The sequence below is a fragment of the Hermetia illucens genome, chromosome 3, assembly GCF_905115235.1.
Source record: "Hermetia illucens chromosome 3, iHerIll2.2.curated.20191125, whole genome shotgun sequence".
NCBI lineage: Eukaryota > Metazoa > Arthropoda > Insecta > Diptera > Stratiomyidae > Hermetia > Hermetia illucens.
The window spans coordinates 95,404,281-95,420,429 of record NC_051851.1 but is presented as its reverse complement, the minus strand read 5'-3'; the positions used below and the strand labels follow the sequence as shown (position 1 = coordinate 95,420,429).

At 41.6% G+C, this 16,149-nt stretch overlaps 1 protein-coding gene across 4 annotated transcripts in view; it reads right to left on the bottom strand.

Moving 5' to 3' along the window:
- Window positions 1-374: 374 nt before the first annotated feature.
- Window positions 375-16,149, bottom strand: part of LOC119652917 (rho GTPase-activating protein 100F) — a 120,590-nt gene continuing 104,815 nt past the window's right edge. For 3 of the 4 annotated variants that reach the window (XM_038057300.1, XM_038057299.1, XM_038057302.1), the window contains 5 exons: window positions 16,061-16,140; window positions 15,771-15,993; window positions 15,157-15,374; window positions 14,988-15,099; window positions 375-3,718 (listed from right to left, as the gene is read on the bottom strand). In XM_038057300.1, the coding sequence (XP_037913228.1) occupies window positions 2,154-3,718; window positions 14,988-15,099; window positions 15,157-15,374; window positions 15,771-15,993; window positions 16,061-16,140 (2,198 nt within the window). In that variant the 3' untranslated portion in view covers window positions 375-2,153. Of the gene's footprint in view, window positions 3,719-14,987; window positions 15,100-15,156; window positions 15,379-15,770; window positions 15,994-16,060; window positions 16,141-16,149 lie in introns of all 4 variants that reach the window. The other variant, XM_038057303.1, reaches the window with a different exon arrangement.

The following is a 16,149-nucleotide window of genomic DNA, read 5'->3' as shown; positions in this document are numbered from 1 at the left end:
ACTGAGCCTATTTCAGCTTACAAAAACTGTTCCGCTCGAAAGATGTCACCATATGGTCAAAGCTCCTGTACAAGAATTCCTCGGAGAGTTGGGTTCTTAGCAAGAAAAATTGCCAACTCTTGGCCGCGTTCCGAAGAATTGTTGGCCCCCTACATGAGGATGGACGATTCCGTAGCCTACATAACAACGAAATCTATGAGTAATATCATGACCGCCAGGTTGTGGATAAAATCCGGCTCAATAGGTTACGGTGGGCGGGTCACCTAATCCGTATGGATAAGGATGATCCAGCCCGAAAAGTCTATAAGGGCAATATCTATGAAAGAAAAAGAATATGAGGCAGACTCTGCCTGAGATATCGAATTGGTAGACCTCGGCGCAAAACCGGGATGTTTATAGTTCCTTATTAAGGCAGGCCAAGACCGGATACCGGCTGTTGCGCCGTTGATGATGATGATGATGAATATGAATCATATGAATGGCGTTTTGTTCTGTCGAAAGAACTCTCTCTGTTTCTACCTGATTTAACCACACCTCTATGAAAGTTTGCTAGATTCTAATTCTCGCCAAACAACCTGACGGTTTCCTATATGTTAGGTTTTTAGGTTTCCTAAGATTGCACAGGGAGCGATGTGGAAGTGATTTTCATAAAATTGCTAAGGCATGCTATGATCCTGAACAGCGCTAAGAAATGTCAACCAGCAGACTTAAGCAAACCCGAATTTTCAATACTTATTCATATCCTTTTCGCTGGCCAATTGCATGTCCAAATGCGCACAACCTAACAACGAGCTACGCTTCCTTTAAGCATCAGCAATGATGAGCATAAGAAAGTAAACAACTGAGACATATTTTCGAGCGCTGCTAACATAAAAGGAGGAGCGTAGCTGTTACATATCAAACCATAGCAGACACAAAGCTTCATAATCCAGCGGATATCATGACTTCACTTGTCTAATCCGCGAACTATACATTTTTGCAAAGGTTCCTGCAGGATTTACTTGGAACTCTTAAAAGGTAGCGATCAAATTAACTTTTTTTCGGTCCCAGTTAACATTTATCAAAGTTTTGAATGTTTGGCCCACTTCTTGACAGTATGTCCTTTATTCCCAAAAATTCGGCATCGAACAGATGGATCAACACCCTTTGCATTCCTTCTCGAAATATTGATATATGAGCAAGGCCGTAGAGAGAATATCCGGACCCAGACTGAATGGAGCCCATCTCTATTATGAAACTATGTTTCTGATTAATCTTAAAGTCGCCATTCCGGGCCGCCAAAATAACTCCCCGTTTGAAAGAAGTCATCCTTTTTTCGCACCCCCCACCAGGCCAGAGCATAACGGATATCGTAAGAACTCTGATGCTGCTTCGTTTTTTCTATCAGAGGAAGCGCATTTATTTCATCACATTCTGAACATCATTTAAAACGATTGTGTCTACGTTTGAAATTTCCTTTCGTTTAGATAATTGAGTGAACGCTTGAGATACGCGTCGAAGATTGCAACAACGGTGGCGCAACCGAACATGCATATACATTTCATAAATTATGTTAGTACGACAAGTGGCAGACGGAAATCAATGAATTCTTCTGGTTCTCGGATCCTTCTACGAAATGCCCATTAATGTAGTTAGTATAAAATCTTCGTTGTATAGAAGTTTCTTTCTAGCCATGAACAAGTTTGAAACGAATGGGTGACCAAAGTAGCCAAACCCAGTGAATAAGCAGAATTTGAAAGAAGCTGAAAAGCCAAAGAATATAACGAGCGTGACTATCTTAGCTCCTGGACAAACTGCGAAAATAGTAAAATAGGAAACGACGTCCTCGCCTTACTTCTTTACTTTACTATGAAAATTTCTGAATTCACACTATCTGGAAATCAGAAGGGATTGAAGATGGTGAATGAAAAGAAAAAGAAAAAAAAAGAGAAAAAGGTGTTGCAGGAACTTTTCCCCCAAAAGAACCGTTCATGTCACTGAAAAGCAAGCGACAACAGCATATTCTCCATTACAAGCCCACAAAGAGTGGCTTCAAGCAACTCAACCTTGCTTTTTTCATTGTTATTTGTTATTTTATTATTTTAGAATATTTTTGGAGTTTTTCATTGTGTCCATATTCATTTTATCCTTTTGCAGTAATATTTATCAAAAAATTACTTTAAATCAAATTTGTCGTTATCTTTCGTATCTAAATTGTAAGATGTTACGGGCGATGTGACATCACCGCCCGTTGGTGGGTCAAAACTCGGTAAGAAAGGATTTGTCGACGAATACTGCACTCTGTACGAACCTAACGTGTGGTACCCGTTACCCGACGTACCAAACTGTTGTTGTTGCCTAGTATTACTGTACAAATCGTAACTACTAATGCTGCTAGTGCCATTACCATTACCTGTCATACCTGTACCTGTTGCCGTTGAGCCTGATTGCTGGGCATCCGAGTAGGATGCATGCGAATAGGATGCAGCTGCACCGACACCGGCCAGTGTCGCCGAAATGCTACTACTACCGTACGATGTCTTCGGCAATGTGCCGTAAATATTCATACTTGTACTAGTCAATTGCGAACCGTTAAACCCTACATTCGAGTACGTCGAAGAGGAGGGGGTTGGCCCCGCCTGGCGCTCAATCAAATGACCTGAACTTGCAAAATTATTGGTTTTCTCGGATTGATCCTGCTGCAATTGCTGCTGATTCTTTATACAATAGCTTGAGTCTGATTGATATAATAATAGGTTTCTAGCTACGCTTGTAGGTATAGTGTTATTTGTATTAGTTATTTGTCTAGACGGCGAAGACCCCCTATAATCGGATAACGGAGCTGAGGCGTCGGAGGTTGACGAAGTGGATGTTGAAGCCGTTGGCGAACTCGGCGACGCAGAGGATGTAGTGGCTGCCGCTGATCCACCATAAGATGTGGTCAATTCACCGTAGGTAGTCTTCACACTGCTCGAGGGAAATTGGTAGGTACCTAAAGAGGAGGATGGGCTACTACTTAACTGACTCCTATATGTATGGCTAGTAGGTTCTGCTGTACGAATGGTTGGCGTGGTGGTTGCTGCGGTCGCTGACGGGGATGAAGATGGCGATAGCGCCGACGAATATGATGGTTGCAATTGTTTACCTAGATGATTCCTTATGCTGCTGTCGCTATAATTATTCTTATTATTGTTTCCTCGTAGTTGTGAGAGATAATCTCGCGCTGATGCTGGTGAAGCTGCTGACGAATAGAGTGATGAATGTGCTGCTGCTGATGCGGTCGTGGCTGCCGCGGTACTTGCCGCAGACGTCACTGTTTGTGGGGATCTCGATTCACTAGTGGCTGCTGTTGTCCTCGATGAGTACGTAGAAAATGAATGCGATTGGGATAGGGACGGTGAGCCACTTCCATTGGATGAGCGAATTGATAACGGTGATGGAGATGATGTGGTCACTGCAGTCGATCCAGATGCTATTGTTACTGATGCTGATTCACTAGTTAGGGGTAGAACACTTCTAACGGATGGAAAAGTATCTAACGTGATAGTTGGTCCATAACTACCGATGCTGCTTCCACCATTTCTTGCCTTCTCGAGGAGGCTCTCTTTCGATTTGTTCACGATATCGGCTGAATCATATTGTTTAAATGAATATGAGCTAGTCGACTCCTGAAGTTTTAGATTTGACGTTGACGTAATACTAATGGCTGGCGATGCACCGCGTTTAACTGTATCAGTACCTGGAGAAAAGAAAGAATATCGTCAGATCCAGTCACGATTTGGTCGCTGTAGTTTGAAGAGTAAAGTCACCAAGTTAAGTACCTTCAGGACAATATTTCAATGTAATTTTTGCGAATGTTCACAAGCGAGTTTTGGTCAATTGTAATTTCTTATAATTTCTAATTTCTCAAGCGTTTTTAATAACGACGAAAGTAAAGTCCGTGATCTCACATTTCAAATGAATTTCACATAAGTTTAATTATTATTTATATTTTTTCGAAGAATTTCTATATATAAGTAAGTTACAAAGATTAGGAAATGAAAAAATCATTTAGTTTAGATTGCCTTTTACCACCTTTTGCAAGCCAAGCTTATGGCTATGGAAGATAAGATTCTGTACGGCAATAATTGTGCGCACTGATTAATAGTTTTGCTTAGTCTATGCGAATCTTCAATTGATAGTCCTGGGAATCGCAGCTAGTCCATGAATTTAACTTTGGTCAATAATATCGTCATTCCATGTTTCGACCTGAACACCCGTTGTTTCTTAAAAGAATCAGGAATCCTTAAATCGTGTGTTCTACCATTCGAAAAACTCATGATCAAGAAGTTTGAACAGTTTTTTGTTTGTCTAAGTCGTAGAATAGCATATGCAATTTTGTCTTCATCACAGCGCTCTAGGCGCAGTGATTTAAAAGTATCTTCCATCTCAATTGCAGTACAGTCCAAATCCAAATCCCCTACTTTCAAAACATGTGGATTCTAACTTTAACTTCAATGGCAGGACAATTTCTAATAATGGTGGCGAGAACGGAGCTGGAAGTTTTAAATAGCTCTTACTGTACAGTACGTTATGTATTCCTCGTAGACCTGGATTCTTTGCAAGAAAAATTACGAACCCTTGGCTGCGTTCGAGAGAAGAATCCTCCGAACAAGTTTTGGTCCTCTGCATGAGGATGGACATTTCCGTAGTGGTGGACGGGTCACTTATTCCGTATCATCATCATCAACGGCGCAACAACCGGTACCCGGTATAGGCCTTCCTTAATAGGGAATCCCAGACATCCTGGTGTTGCGCCGAGACCCAGCAATTCAATATCCCTAAAAGCTGTCTGGCGTCCTGACCTACGCCACCGCTCCATCTCGGGCAGGGTCTGCCTCGTCTTCTTTTTCTACCATAGATATTGCCCTTATAGACTTTCCGGGTGGGATCATCCTCATCCATACGGATTAGGTGACCCGCCCACCGTAACCTCTTGGCCGGCGACAATCTAACGGCATCGCTCATAGATTTCGCCGTTATGTAGACTACGGAATCGTCATCATCATGTAGGGGGCTAAAAATTCTTCGAAGGATTCCTCTCTCGAACGCGGCCAAGAGTTCGCAATTTTTCTTGCTAAGAACTCAAATCTCCGAGGAATACGTGAGGACTGGCAAGATCATTGTCTTGTACAGTAAGAGCTTTGACCCTATGGTAAGACGTTTCGAACGGTTTTTGTAAGCTGAGATGTGCTCTGTTGGCAGCCAACAACCGTGCGTTGATTTCATCGTCATAACCGTTATCGGTTATGATTTTCGACCCTAGTTAGGAGAAATTCTCAACGGTCTCGAAGTTATAGTCTCCTATCTCTCCGTCTGCTCAATCTGGATGAAGGCAGTTTGTACGTCTCGGGTGGTTCTTCCCATGATGTCGATATCGTCAGCATAGGCCAGTAGTTGGGTGGACTTAAAGAGGATCGTACCCCTCGCATCAGCATCAGTTGATGGACCACTTGGTGTAATTGGTCACCTCCATATTTAACCAATTCGGCTGTAATTCCATCGTCCCCTGGCGACTAATGATTTTTAAGCCAATATGCCCATTCTGTCTCGGCAGAATGAAAATCGAGGTGTATAAGGCTTCATCCTGCTGACTTGTTGGTAACACTTCCGCGCCTGGTGCGGTTGCTCCCTGTACTTTTGGAGTTCATAGACCTGTTTGTTCTCTCAGTCTTCCTTTTTCCGTCTGTAAAGTCGGTTCTCCACTCGCCGGAGTTCGTGATAAATCTCTGTGCGTGCCCGTGTTCTTTGAGAATGCAACATTACACGGTATGCGACATTTTTCTGTTCCGTTGTTAGCTTACATTCATCGTCGAACCAGCCGTTCAGACTCTTTTTGCGCCTGGGGCCAAGCATGTTTGTGGCGCATTTATGATAACGTTCTTCAGGTGATTGTGAAGATCATTTGTTGATGCTGCATCCATTTCCCTCGTATAAGTGTTACGGAGGGAAGTGTTGTGGATGGCTTCAGTGTTAACTCTCACTTATTGTCAGAGGAAATTCTGCGTGGTGTTGTTATTCGGGCTCGGAGCACCATGCCAACAAGATAGTGATCCGAGTCTATTTTGCCCCCCCCCCCCTAAATTTTCTGACATTCATCAAGGTTGAGAGGTGGCGGCGTTCGATCAGCACGTGGTCAATGTGGTTGAATGTGGTCCCGTCTGGAGAGGCCCACGTATATTTGCGGACCGCTTTCCGCGCCAACCAGGTACTTCGAACAACCATTTCGTATGGCACTGCTAATTGAATAATCCGCAGTCCGTTATCATTTGTATTTTCGTGTAAGCTATGGGAGCCAACGTATCGCCTGAATACGGGCTCCTTCCCTACTTGGCTGTTAAAATGATATTCATATCATATCTGGGATAGGCTTCGAGGGTTCGTTCTACTCCTTCTCCGACTCTACAGTCTCCTCTGTAGGGGCGAACGTCAATGAGACTTATATTCCTCAATTTATCTCAGAACGCAGAGTTCATAGCCATTCACTTATGTTTTCAAAGCCGATAACAGTAGGTTTCAATTTTTGGCGACTATGAAACCTACTACGAGCACATGGTTTACTGGATGGCCATTATAATATATGGTGTAGTGACTCTTCTGGAGGAAACCGGTCCCTGTCCAACGCATCTCCTGCAACGCTGTTACATCAGCCCTATATTGGGACAGGGTATCGGCTAGCTGATTGGCAGCTCCATCTCTGTGCAGAGAACGCACGTTCCATAAGAAAATGGGCAAATCGTCCATTCCGAGGCTCCTGTTCGGGCTTCATAACAAGTTGTTTCCCGTGTAGGGTTGTCAACCCTACCCAACCTCCAACCTGGAAGTCCAGTTGTTAGGCGCGGGAGACTCGACTTCATCCTTCTCTGTCTACAGCTTTTCGTTAAGAAAGAGCTCCCAGCTGTCACCACGTGGAGGTGGAGATACAGTTTGGTAGTAGAGCTGTTAGTGTTGGTTCAGCAGGCATTTCCCAGGTTTTATGCTCCATCGTGGGTACCACTGCACGTTTCGCCCTGGGACCTACACTACCCTTTGACCATACGGTTGAGGATAATCCAGCCTGGAAAGTCTATAAGGGTAGAAAAAGGTGAGGAGGCAGACCCTGCCTTACATGGAGCGATGGCGTCTTAATATTTACATTTTTGAAGGCACGGTTCTTTTTGGATTTAACCACAACAAGTAATTTTAATTTATGAGTCCCAGATTCATTCGTATAGACTAAGAGTGTGAGGCGTTCCTTCGGAAGTTTTCTACCAAAATTTTTTTTTCTTTTGGCTCACGAACGTCTTTGCAGAAAATTGCCAGTTTTTTCTGTCATATTCTGATAAAAAAAATTTGGCTTGATTTTTCAACAGGTCACCTGAAATCGGAGCGTATCTGCTTCTTTGCTGTTTGAAGCAGATGTAAAAGGAATCTTCACCGTCAGGGAACTCAGTTGTTTTCAGGGTTTTTCTATTCCTAGGTTTTCCCACAATTTTTCCGATTTTGTCCTTTTTTTTCTAAAATGTCATAAACTGTTGCTCTTCCGATATCACGGCATCTTTAAATCGTAGTCGCTCCTCTTAATGATGTCCCATTTATCTTTTATGGCCAAAGTTTTGTGTTTACGTCTCGAGTTTGTGCTTGTCATTTCACACGAAATATACGTCGTTTACAAAAAAATCGAAGAGCGCGATGAGGAAGGTGGGCGGAGAGAAATTCACGCACATACAAGTTCCAGAACAATGTAGGTTGTGGATACGGATCTATTTACGGAACAATCCGACCCGGCGTCCTAATGTCGAGAGGATGTAGGAGCGCAGCGAAAAAATCCAGAAGTGGGATTTGTATCGTGACTTGACGTCGGATACCGGTCGACTCAGCTGTGAATGAGTACCTGAGTCAAATCAGGGTAATAATCTCGGGCGAGCGCAATGCTGACCACATTGCCTCCTACAGCGTACTGTAGTGTACCGTTACGGTCTTGAATGAAGTGATCTAACACACTTCAAGGCCCCGATCCAACATGGATTGTTGCGCCAACGATTATTATTATTATTACATGAGGATGGACGGTTCCGGCTCAATAGGTTACGGTGGGCGGGTCACTTAATCCGTATGGATGAGAATGATCCCACCCGGAAAGTCTATAAGGGCAATATCTATGGTAGAAAAAGAAGACGAGGGAGACCCTGCCTAAGATGGATACCGGTTGTTGCGTCGTTGATGATGATGATGTTTGTGGAAGGTATCGGAGGTTCCACACTTTTCACTATGAAAGAGGCGAAGGAAGCAATCTTTTCTATGAAAAATACGGAGGTCCTGAAGCTAAAAGGTATGCCGCGGACATATGAAAAATCTTGGTTCACCATCAACCCTACCGCGCATTTAATGCTCACTTGAAAAGACGCATATTTACTTTTCGTAGGTGGCAAAGCTCGTGCAAACGAGTGAGAATGTCCATGACGAGTAGACTCGCCGAAACGAAACGTCCTGTCGGGGAATTATCTACAAGCAGGGAGATTTAGAGTGGATGCTGTCATCAAGATCGTGAATGCTTTTCATCGAGCTGAGGTACCCAGCATTGATCACGATGCGTAGTTCCCCTCGTAACGCTTCATTTCGCCTTCGATACCGAAAAATTAAAAATTAATTCCACGCGTCCAGCAGCCTCTTGTGAATATTTAAAAATTATTTGAGAGACCGCTCCCTACTCTATGGGACGGTAGACGTCCAGAGGAAGATGAAGATTACGCCGTCAGCGGGACCCATCTTAAGGCCGGACCTCTGAAATGCGTCATACTACGGTGCGCTAAGACTGGGCGTACCAGAGAGTAATAATAATAATCGTAGGCGTTACAATCCATATTGGATCAGGGCCTTGAAGTGTGTTCGTTCAAGACCATAACGGTACACTGTAGGGGGCAATGTGGTCAGCATTGCGCTCGGCCGAGATTATTACTCTGATTTGACTCAGGTACTCATTCACAGCTGAGTCGACTGGTATCTAACTACTTGAGCTATCCGGACGCTATATATACCAGAAAAGTCTTGACTAAAAGGAGAAACCAATGGTTAAGTACTTCGACGCTCAACCAGAAAATGAGCCATTTGGCAGCGCTTTTGGTTTTCGGTTGCCATTTTGAATGTAATTAATTTGAATGGATTTATTTTGAGAACTGCGGAAGGCACTATTTGCGTAGCAAGTACTAATTATTAATGTCCCTTGCATTAGTCCCATTGCTTCCATTCGTAAAAATTGAATTTAAGCCAGAGGTATGTATGTGCACTCTTAGTGGCATTTAATTGAATGATTTTCATAACATAAAATATGCATGCAGGTCGATTGTCTGCCCACAAAATCACGGCATTACATATAATCTTCCAGTTTATGCAATTAGTGTATGCATCTTCCTATATTTCATGTTATGAAAATCATACAATCAATGTCACTAAGGGTGCACATACATATATCCGGCTTAAATTCAGTTTGTATGAATGGAAGCGACGGGACTAATGCAAGTGGCATCAATAATTAGCACACCGCAATTTTCAAAACAAATTCATTCAAATTAATTACATTCAAAAGTAACAGGCGAGAACGAAAAGAGTCATCATATTGCAAATGGCGTGAGGTGCCAAACTATTATCTGTCACTCATCGCATAGTTCAATTTTCCGAACTTTTTTGCATGCCTCATTACGCATCGGACTTGTTGTGTATTGCTTGACATAAGTCCGTGTAATGAATTTCATTTGACAACTCTCTCACTCTGCACGAACGCAGCCATTCCGCTGTTGTGTTTCGGCTTTCAGGCATTAGTTTGGAGAAATAGAGCAACGAATGCAAGGCAGCAAATCATATTAGAAAAGTAATTAATTAGCACATACATATACATAGACATGTCTGTTTCAAGTAACTCATACTGATATGAAAATAACTAAAAAAACCAATAAAAGGGAAAACTAAAACGTCCCCGATGAACACGATGATGGCTTCATACACGTCTTAGAGGACAATAGTTTTCCGTGAATTTGACTTTCAATAACTTTGTTAGAAATAGTTGGATTACTTTCGAACTTTCTAGATTTATATCCTATGTTGTGGCCTACGTTCAATTTTGAACTTCTAGGATGAACTTAGGGGGGATTTTAAGGTAAATTTCTAAAATATGATAATGTACTATTATTAACTTTATTTGAGCAAATATCGGAACAAATATTTTTAGGCTTAAATTTGGTATAGATGCATCACTGTGAATTTCTTTCAGATCTTTCGTTTGGATAGGTTCTGAGAACGAGACCTGTTTTACTTTTTGGGGCCCAAACCTTCTCTCCTCTATATTTCACTCAATATATAAAGTACTAATCGAGCCCTTTCATTTGATACTACACATGACCATATTCTGTGAAAAAAAATAACACCCCCCTTTCGAATGTTGGGGGAGGGATTCACAAACCACGCCTTCTCACCAAATTTCGTGACAAGTGGTTCAGCCGTTTCTGAGTAAATTGGGTGTGACAGACAGACAGAGATTAAATCGATTTTAATGAGGTTTTGTTTTACACAGGTTTTGTTTTACACAGGTTTTGTTTTACACAAAACCTTAAAAAGGTGTAAGGCTAACATAAAAAAAAAATTTGAACAAAATCTCTGCAATACTGTCTAGAAGAGCCATGTTTGCCAAGCACCCCCACGAAAGAAGCTTCTTACATACGGAATGAATCACAAAAGGATATATCGTCAATGGTTACAGAAAAAACGACTACTTTTATAGATCTGAGCGAACGACCGAAAAAAAACAATGTAAAAGGAATCCTGCCAAAACTTCCAAGGTAGTAGTAGGTAGTAGTAGGTAGTCCTTTGAAACTGTGGGTAATGAATCTAGGGGTATTATTTCGGAGTCAGGGATGTTTTAGAAATATCTCGCGGGGAAGATCCCTTCGAAAATAAAACAATTAGATTCTAAGCGGAGGTATACGACACTATATCGGCATTAAATCAAAAAAGAAACGAATGCTGCTAAACTCGGTTCAATGAACAAAACTGTGGGTGCCAGAGCACTCGAGAATTTCTGAAGATAAACTGTGTAATAAATCTGTTCTTTGGGCTAGAAGGCGGCCTCAGATAGTCTACATATCGTAAAACAGGGTTAAGTGTGTAACAATCTGGAATGTTGGAGATGATCTGTGAAGAGTAAACTGTATACATCTGCACAGTGACTTGGTACATACATATCAGAATGAATACCTTCTGCCTTATAGATGCGGTAGAAGATAATGCTGGTATCTAAAATTGAGTTCTAAACTAGCCATCGTCCTATGAACCCAAATGTTTATTAGGTACTCTAGAGAAAATCGTAGAGCTAAGTTATAATTAATCTATATATATAAAAGAAAGTCGTGTTAGTTACACTATTTATAACTCAAGAACGGCTGAACCGATCTGGCCGAAAATTGGTGGAGAGCTTAGAGTAGCTTAGAACCAGAAGGCGGACATAGGATACTTTTTATCTCGCTCGACCGCGTTTCCGTGAAATCCCTATAAAACATGATATAACAAAGACGCATCTGACATGGAATAACAAAACGCAATTGACAGCTAAACGTAATTTTGTCTATGGTTAAGTAGAAAATTTGATAATATAAATTTTGTCAGAAATATATGATCATCAGTAATCTGTATTTTCTTTAAATCATTATTAACAATGCCGGGACCAAGACGATCGGATCTTTCCCGACAAAGCCGTAATGCAAGAAGGATACGAAACATTGCAAATGAAGTGACTGAAGAAGCACAAGGAATTGCCCAGAAAGGCACCCCGTTAGTATGGCTCGACTTCAAAACAGCAAAGCGAGGCAGCCCGTGAAACGGCTCGGTTGGTAATGCGAAATCGTCGAGCGAATAACAGAGATCAACAAGTAGATAATTTTCGACGCGCAAAAAAAGATTTATCAAGTGCTGATTTGAATCGAGCAGCGTTTCGATAGGATCGACGGCAAGTGTTCCAAACGATAACCATGGAAATTAACGGCGGAGACCGTCACTGGCAACGATGGTTATCTACTGTATCGCCGTCGATCACCCGGTGATAACGATCGAACTGTCACAACAAAAGTGAAAAGAATGGATTTCGTTGTCGACAACAGTTGGATTGTTCCATATTCGACACTTATTTCCAAAACGATCAAGACACATTGCAACGTTGAGTATTGCAATTCATTAAAGTTCTTAAAATACATTTGCAAATATGTCATGAGAGACAGCGATATGGCGGTTTTTGGTATCCAATCCTCCAATACGAACGATGAAATTGCGCGTTATCAAGTTGGTCGTTATGTAAATTGCAATGAAGCGATTTGGCGTATATTCGCATTCCCTATTCACGAACGTCATCCTATTGTTGTGCATTTGGCGGTGCATCTGGAGAATGGTCAACGAATATATTTCACGGCTTCGAATGTTGTTCAACGTGCTGAAACACCACCAGCGACAACATTGACCAGTTTCTTTGCGATCTGCGAAAGCGATCCATTTGCACGAACTTTGCTTTACTGGGAGGTGCCATGTTATTACACTTGGAATGCTTCATCGGAGAATTTTCAACGACGGAAGGAAGGCGATACGGTTCCTGGTTATCCGGATGTGCGTTACAGTTCATCCAAAGAATGATGAATGCTTCTATGTGCGGTTGTTGCTGGCAAATGTACGTGGGCCAACGTCATTTGAGCCACTACGGACTGTTAATGGTACAATATTGCCAACATGTCGTCCTACAAGTGAAAAACTCAATTTACTAGAAAACGATACCCATTGGGATACGACAATCGTTGAAGCCATTATCTCTGCATCTCCAAGTCAGATACGCAAATTATTGGCTATCATCATTTCCACATTATTTCCATCGGACTCATCTAATCTGTGGCATAAATACAAGGATAATATGTCAGAAGATATTTGACATCAAATACGTGACAGTTCCAGAAATCCCGATCTTGAGATGAATTAAGAGATACATAATCGGGCTACTCTTGATCGAAGACATGGGCTACTTTATGTGCGGTAGTTTATTAGTCAGGTTAGGAATGCCACCGCCAAATCGTGAAATTAATGACGCATTTTATCGACAATTGGAACGGGAACGTGAATATGATCACCAGGAATTAGATTTAGTAGTTCAAACGAATGTACTACTGTTGAATCCCCAAGAAAAGGAAGTTTGTGATACATTAATGAAGGTAATTGATAATGGAAATGGTGGTTTATATTTCCTGGATGCTCCTAGTGGAACTGGTAAGACATTCGTCATATCAGTAGTTTTAGCCACTGTTCGTGCGAGATCCAACATTGCGCTTGCAGTTGCTTCTTCTGGAATAGCAGCCACATTGTTAGAAGGATGCCGTACGGCTCATTCAGCATTAAAATTGCCGTTAAATCTTCAAACTATTGAAGAACCAACATGTAATATTTCAAAAAACTCCGCAATGGCCAAAGTTTTATCAGCATCGAAAATCATAATATCATCTACGCGCAATGGAGGCGCAATGATTTTACTGTCTGGCGATTTCCGCCAAACACTGCCAGTAATTCCAAGATCAACGGCTGCCGACGAAATAAACGCTTGCCTCAAATCATCGAATCTATGGCGCTATGTGAAGAAACTTCAACTAACAACAAACATGAGGGTTGCATTGCTCAATGACACATCTCCTGAAGATTTCTCTGAGCAATTGCTGACTATCGGTACTGGTCGAGTACCTGTCGACGAATCGAGCGGATTGACTTAATTTCTTCAGAATTTCTGTAACATTGTCTCATCGAAAGACGAACTATTAACAAAGTATTCCTCAACATCATAACTAACTAGAAAAATAATGAATCGTTGAGTTAGCGAACAATTTTAGTGGCTAAGAATAAAGATGTAGATGACCTAAACTACATTCAGAATGATATCATTGGAACAATGCATTTATTCAAACCAGTTGGCTGTGTAACAAACGAAGATGAAGCCACCAATTGAATTTTTAAACTCCTTGGATGGGCCTGGCTTGCCACCGCACCATTTAGGCCTAAAGTTTGACTCCGTAGTAATCATGCTTCGAAACATAAACCCACCAAAACTTGGCAATGGTACGCGTTTGGTGGTAAGTAAATTGATGAACAATGTGATTTACGCGACGATACTCAAAGGGAAATTCGAAGGTAAGGAAGTTCTCATTCCGAGGATCCCGATGATCCCAACCGATATGCCGTTTGAGTTTAAAAGGCTTCAATTTCTGATCCGTTTTGCATTCGCCATGACCATTAACAAATCACAAGGTCAATCCTTGAAAGTTTGCGGTCTGAATCTGGAAAATCAATGTTTTCCACATGGTCAATTATATACGGCATGTTCATGGATCGGAAGACCATCTGCATTGTTTGTTCTTGCGTCTGATAATAAAAAGAGTGCCACCTATTAACAAATCATTGAAATACTTGATAAATAAAAAAATTTACTTAATAAAATCGAAAATCTGCTTAGTTTTTGCCTCTAAGGCGGAGCATAGTTCGCAAGATCAGCTAGTTATTAATAAGTTGATAGCTCCAGGTAGTTACACCAGACCCATAGGGTGGTCTCCATGAGGTCAAATCAACTATTGACGTCCTGAAATTTATACTAACTAGGCCTAAAACCCAATTTTCGGAAAAGATAGTACCAACAATGGTAGTGACCTTAGATGTAAGAAATACATTTAATTCCCAAAGTTGAACCCTAGTAAGAAGGTGTCAAGCGACGGTCGACAGCTATTTGACACAAACACTGACCAGAAGGATACTGATATGGGAGAAGAGGATATTCTTTCAAGCATTACCCCATTCAGGTAATAGTCGCTGATATGCAAGATAGTAATTGTTGGAAAATATAGTACGCATCCAAATTATTATTCTGAACAAAACATCCTTCATTCATTTCCAGGTTTCGAAAAGGAGAATTTCATATTCTGATTTACCTGATCCTGACTCAGATCCTGTTGACGTTGAACTACTGTCTGGGGAGGGTGTGCCGGGCAGTGGCGATTGGTCGCGCGTTCCCGAGTCCGCTGAGACCGCCAATTGATGGGGCTGCAAAATCAATATTGATCTAGAAATCCTTTCTACAAAAGGCATGCTGCCACTTACCTGTTGGCCCACTTGTGGCGAGACTCGAGGCGATTGAGCTAACTGATCCACTACTAATTGATACTGATGACTGCTGGGAATGGCTGAGAGATGAAGTTGGCCGGGCGATTGATTGCTGGCTATTGAAGGTGATATACGATGACTGGATTGGTGGAGTTTGCCCACTTGCAATGCACTGGCTTTGTTTCCACGCTGCCCTATTGGCTCGCCGCGACGACCTGTCTACATACGACTCTGTATTAACCATATAGGATGTTAAAGAAATAGTGTTTTGAAACGTGTTTTCGACAGTATCTGCGTTTAGTCTTGTGAATAGTCAAATACCATTCGGTTCCATTTTCAGTGTATTTTGAATGGAATTCACCGGATCTAATTAAAGTATGGAATGAATCAACCCTAAAACAGAACAGCTCAGGGTATTGAGGTATTGCAAAAAAGAGAGCCCTCCCGTTATTACCGTTAATTAATAATCCGCTGCTTCTTTTTTAGGAACAGACAAATGAACAAATTGGTAATTCGCCGAGGATTCTTAATTTTACTATAATTTTTGAAATCTATCTAGCTAGGTTGTTTGAATTATATCTTGCAGTTTACGATAAATTTGAAGACGTTACCTGAGACACCGGTCGACGATTGCGGTTGAGGCCAAATTTGTAGTAGATACTTTAGCACAGCTATTGGTTGTGCATGGTCAATCTCCGAACCAGGTTGAGCATTTGATGAATGTAGCATTAATGGTGGCCCCATAACTGTAGCTAAAGCCTGCGCCGACATTTTGTTACGTTCTGAAGCCGATACAACTAATGATAAATGATCCAGAAGAAAAACTAACGTGGCCTGAAAGAACGTAGAAATGGTTAAAGATATTCTACAGCCTATGTTGCTTTTAGTATGGCATAGTTACTCTATTCGCTCTAGGGAGACAATCTAAAATACTAAGCATTAATTTTGCGTTGCCCTCTGGATCGTCGGGTAAGCATACAGCTAAAAGCA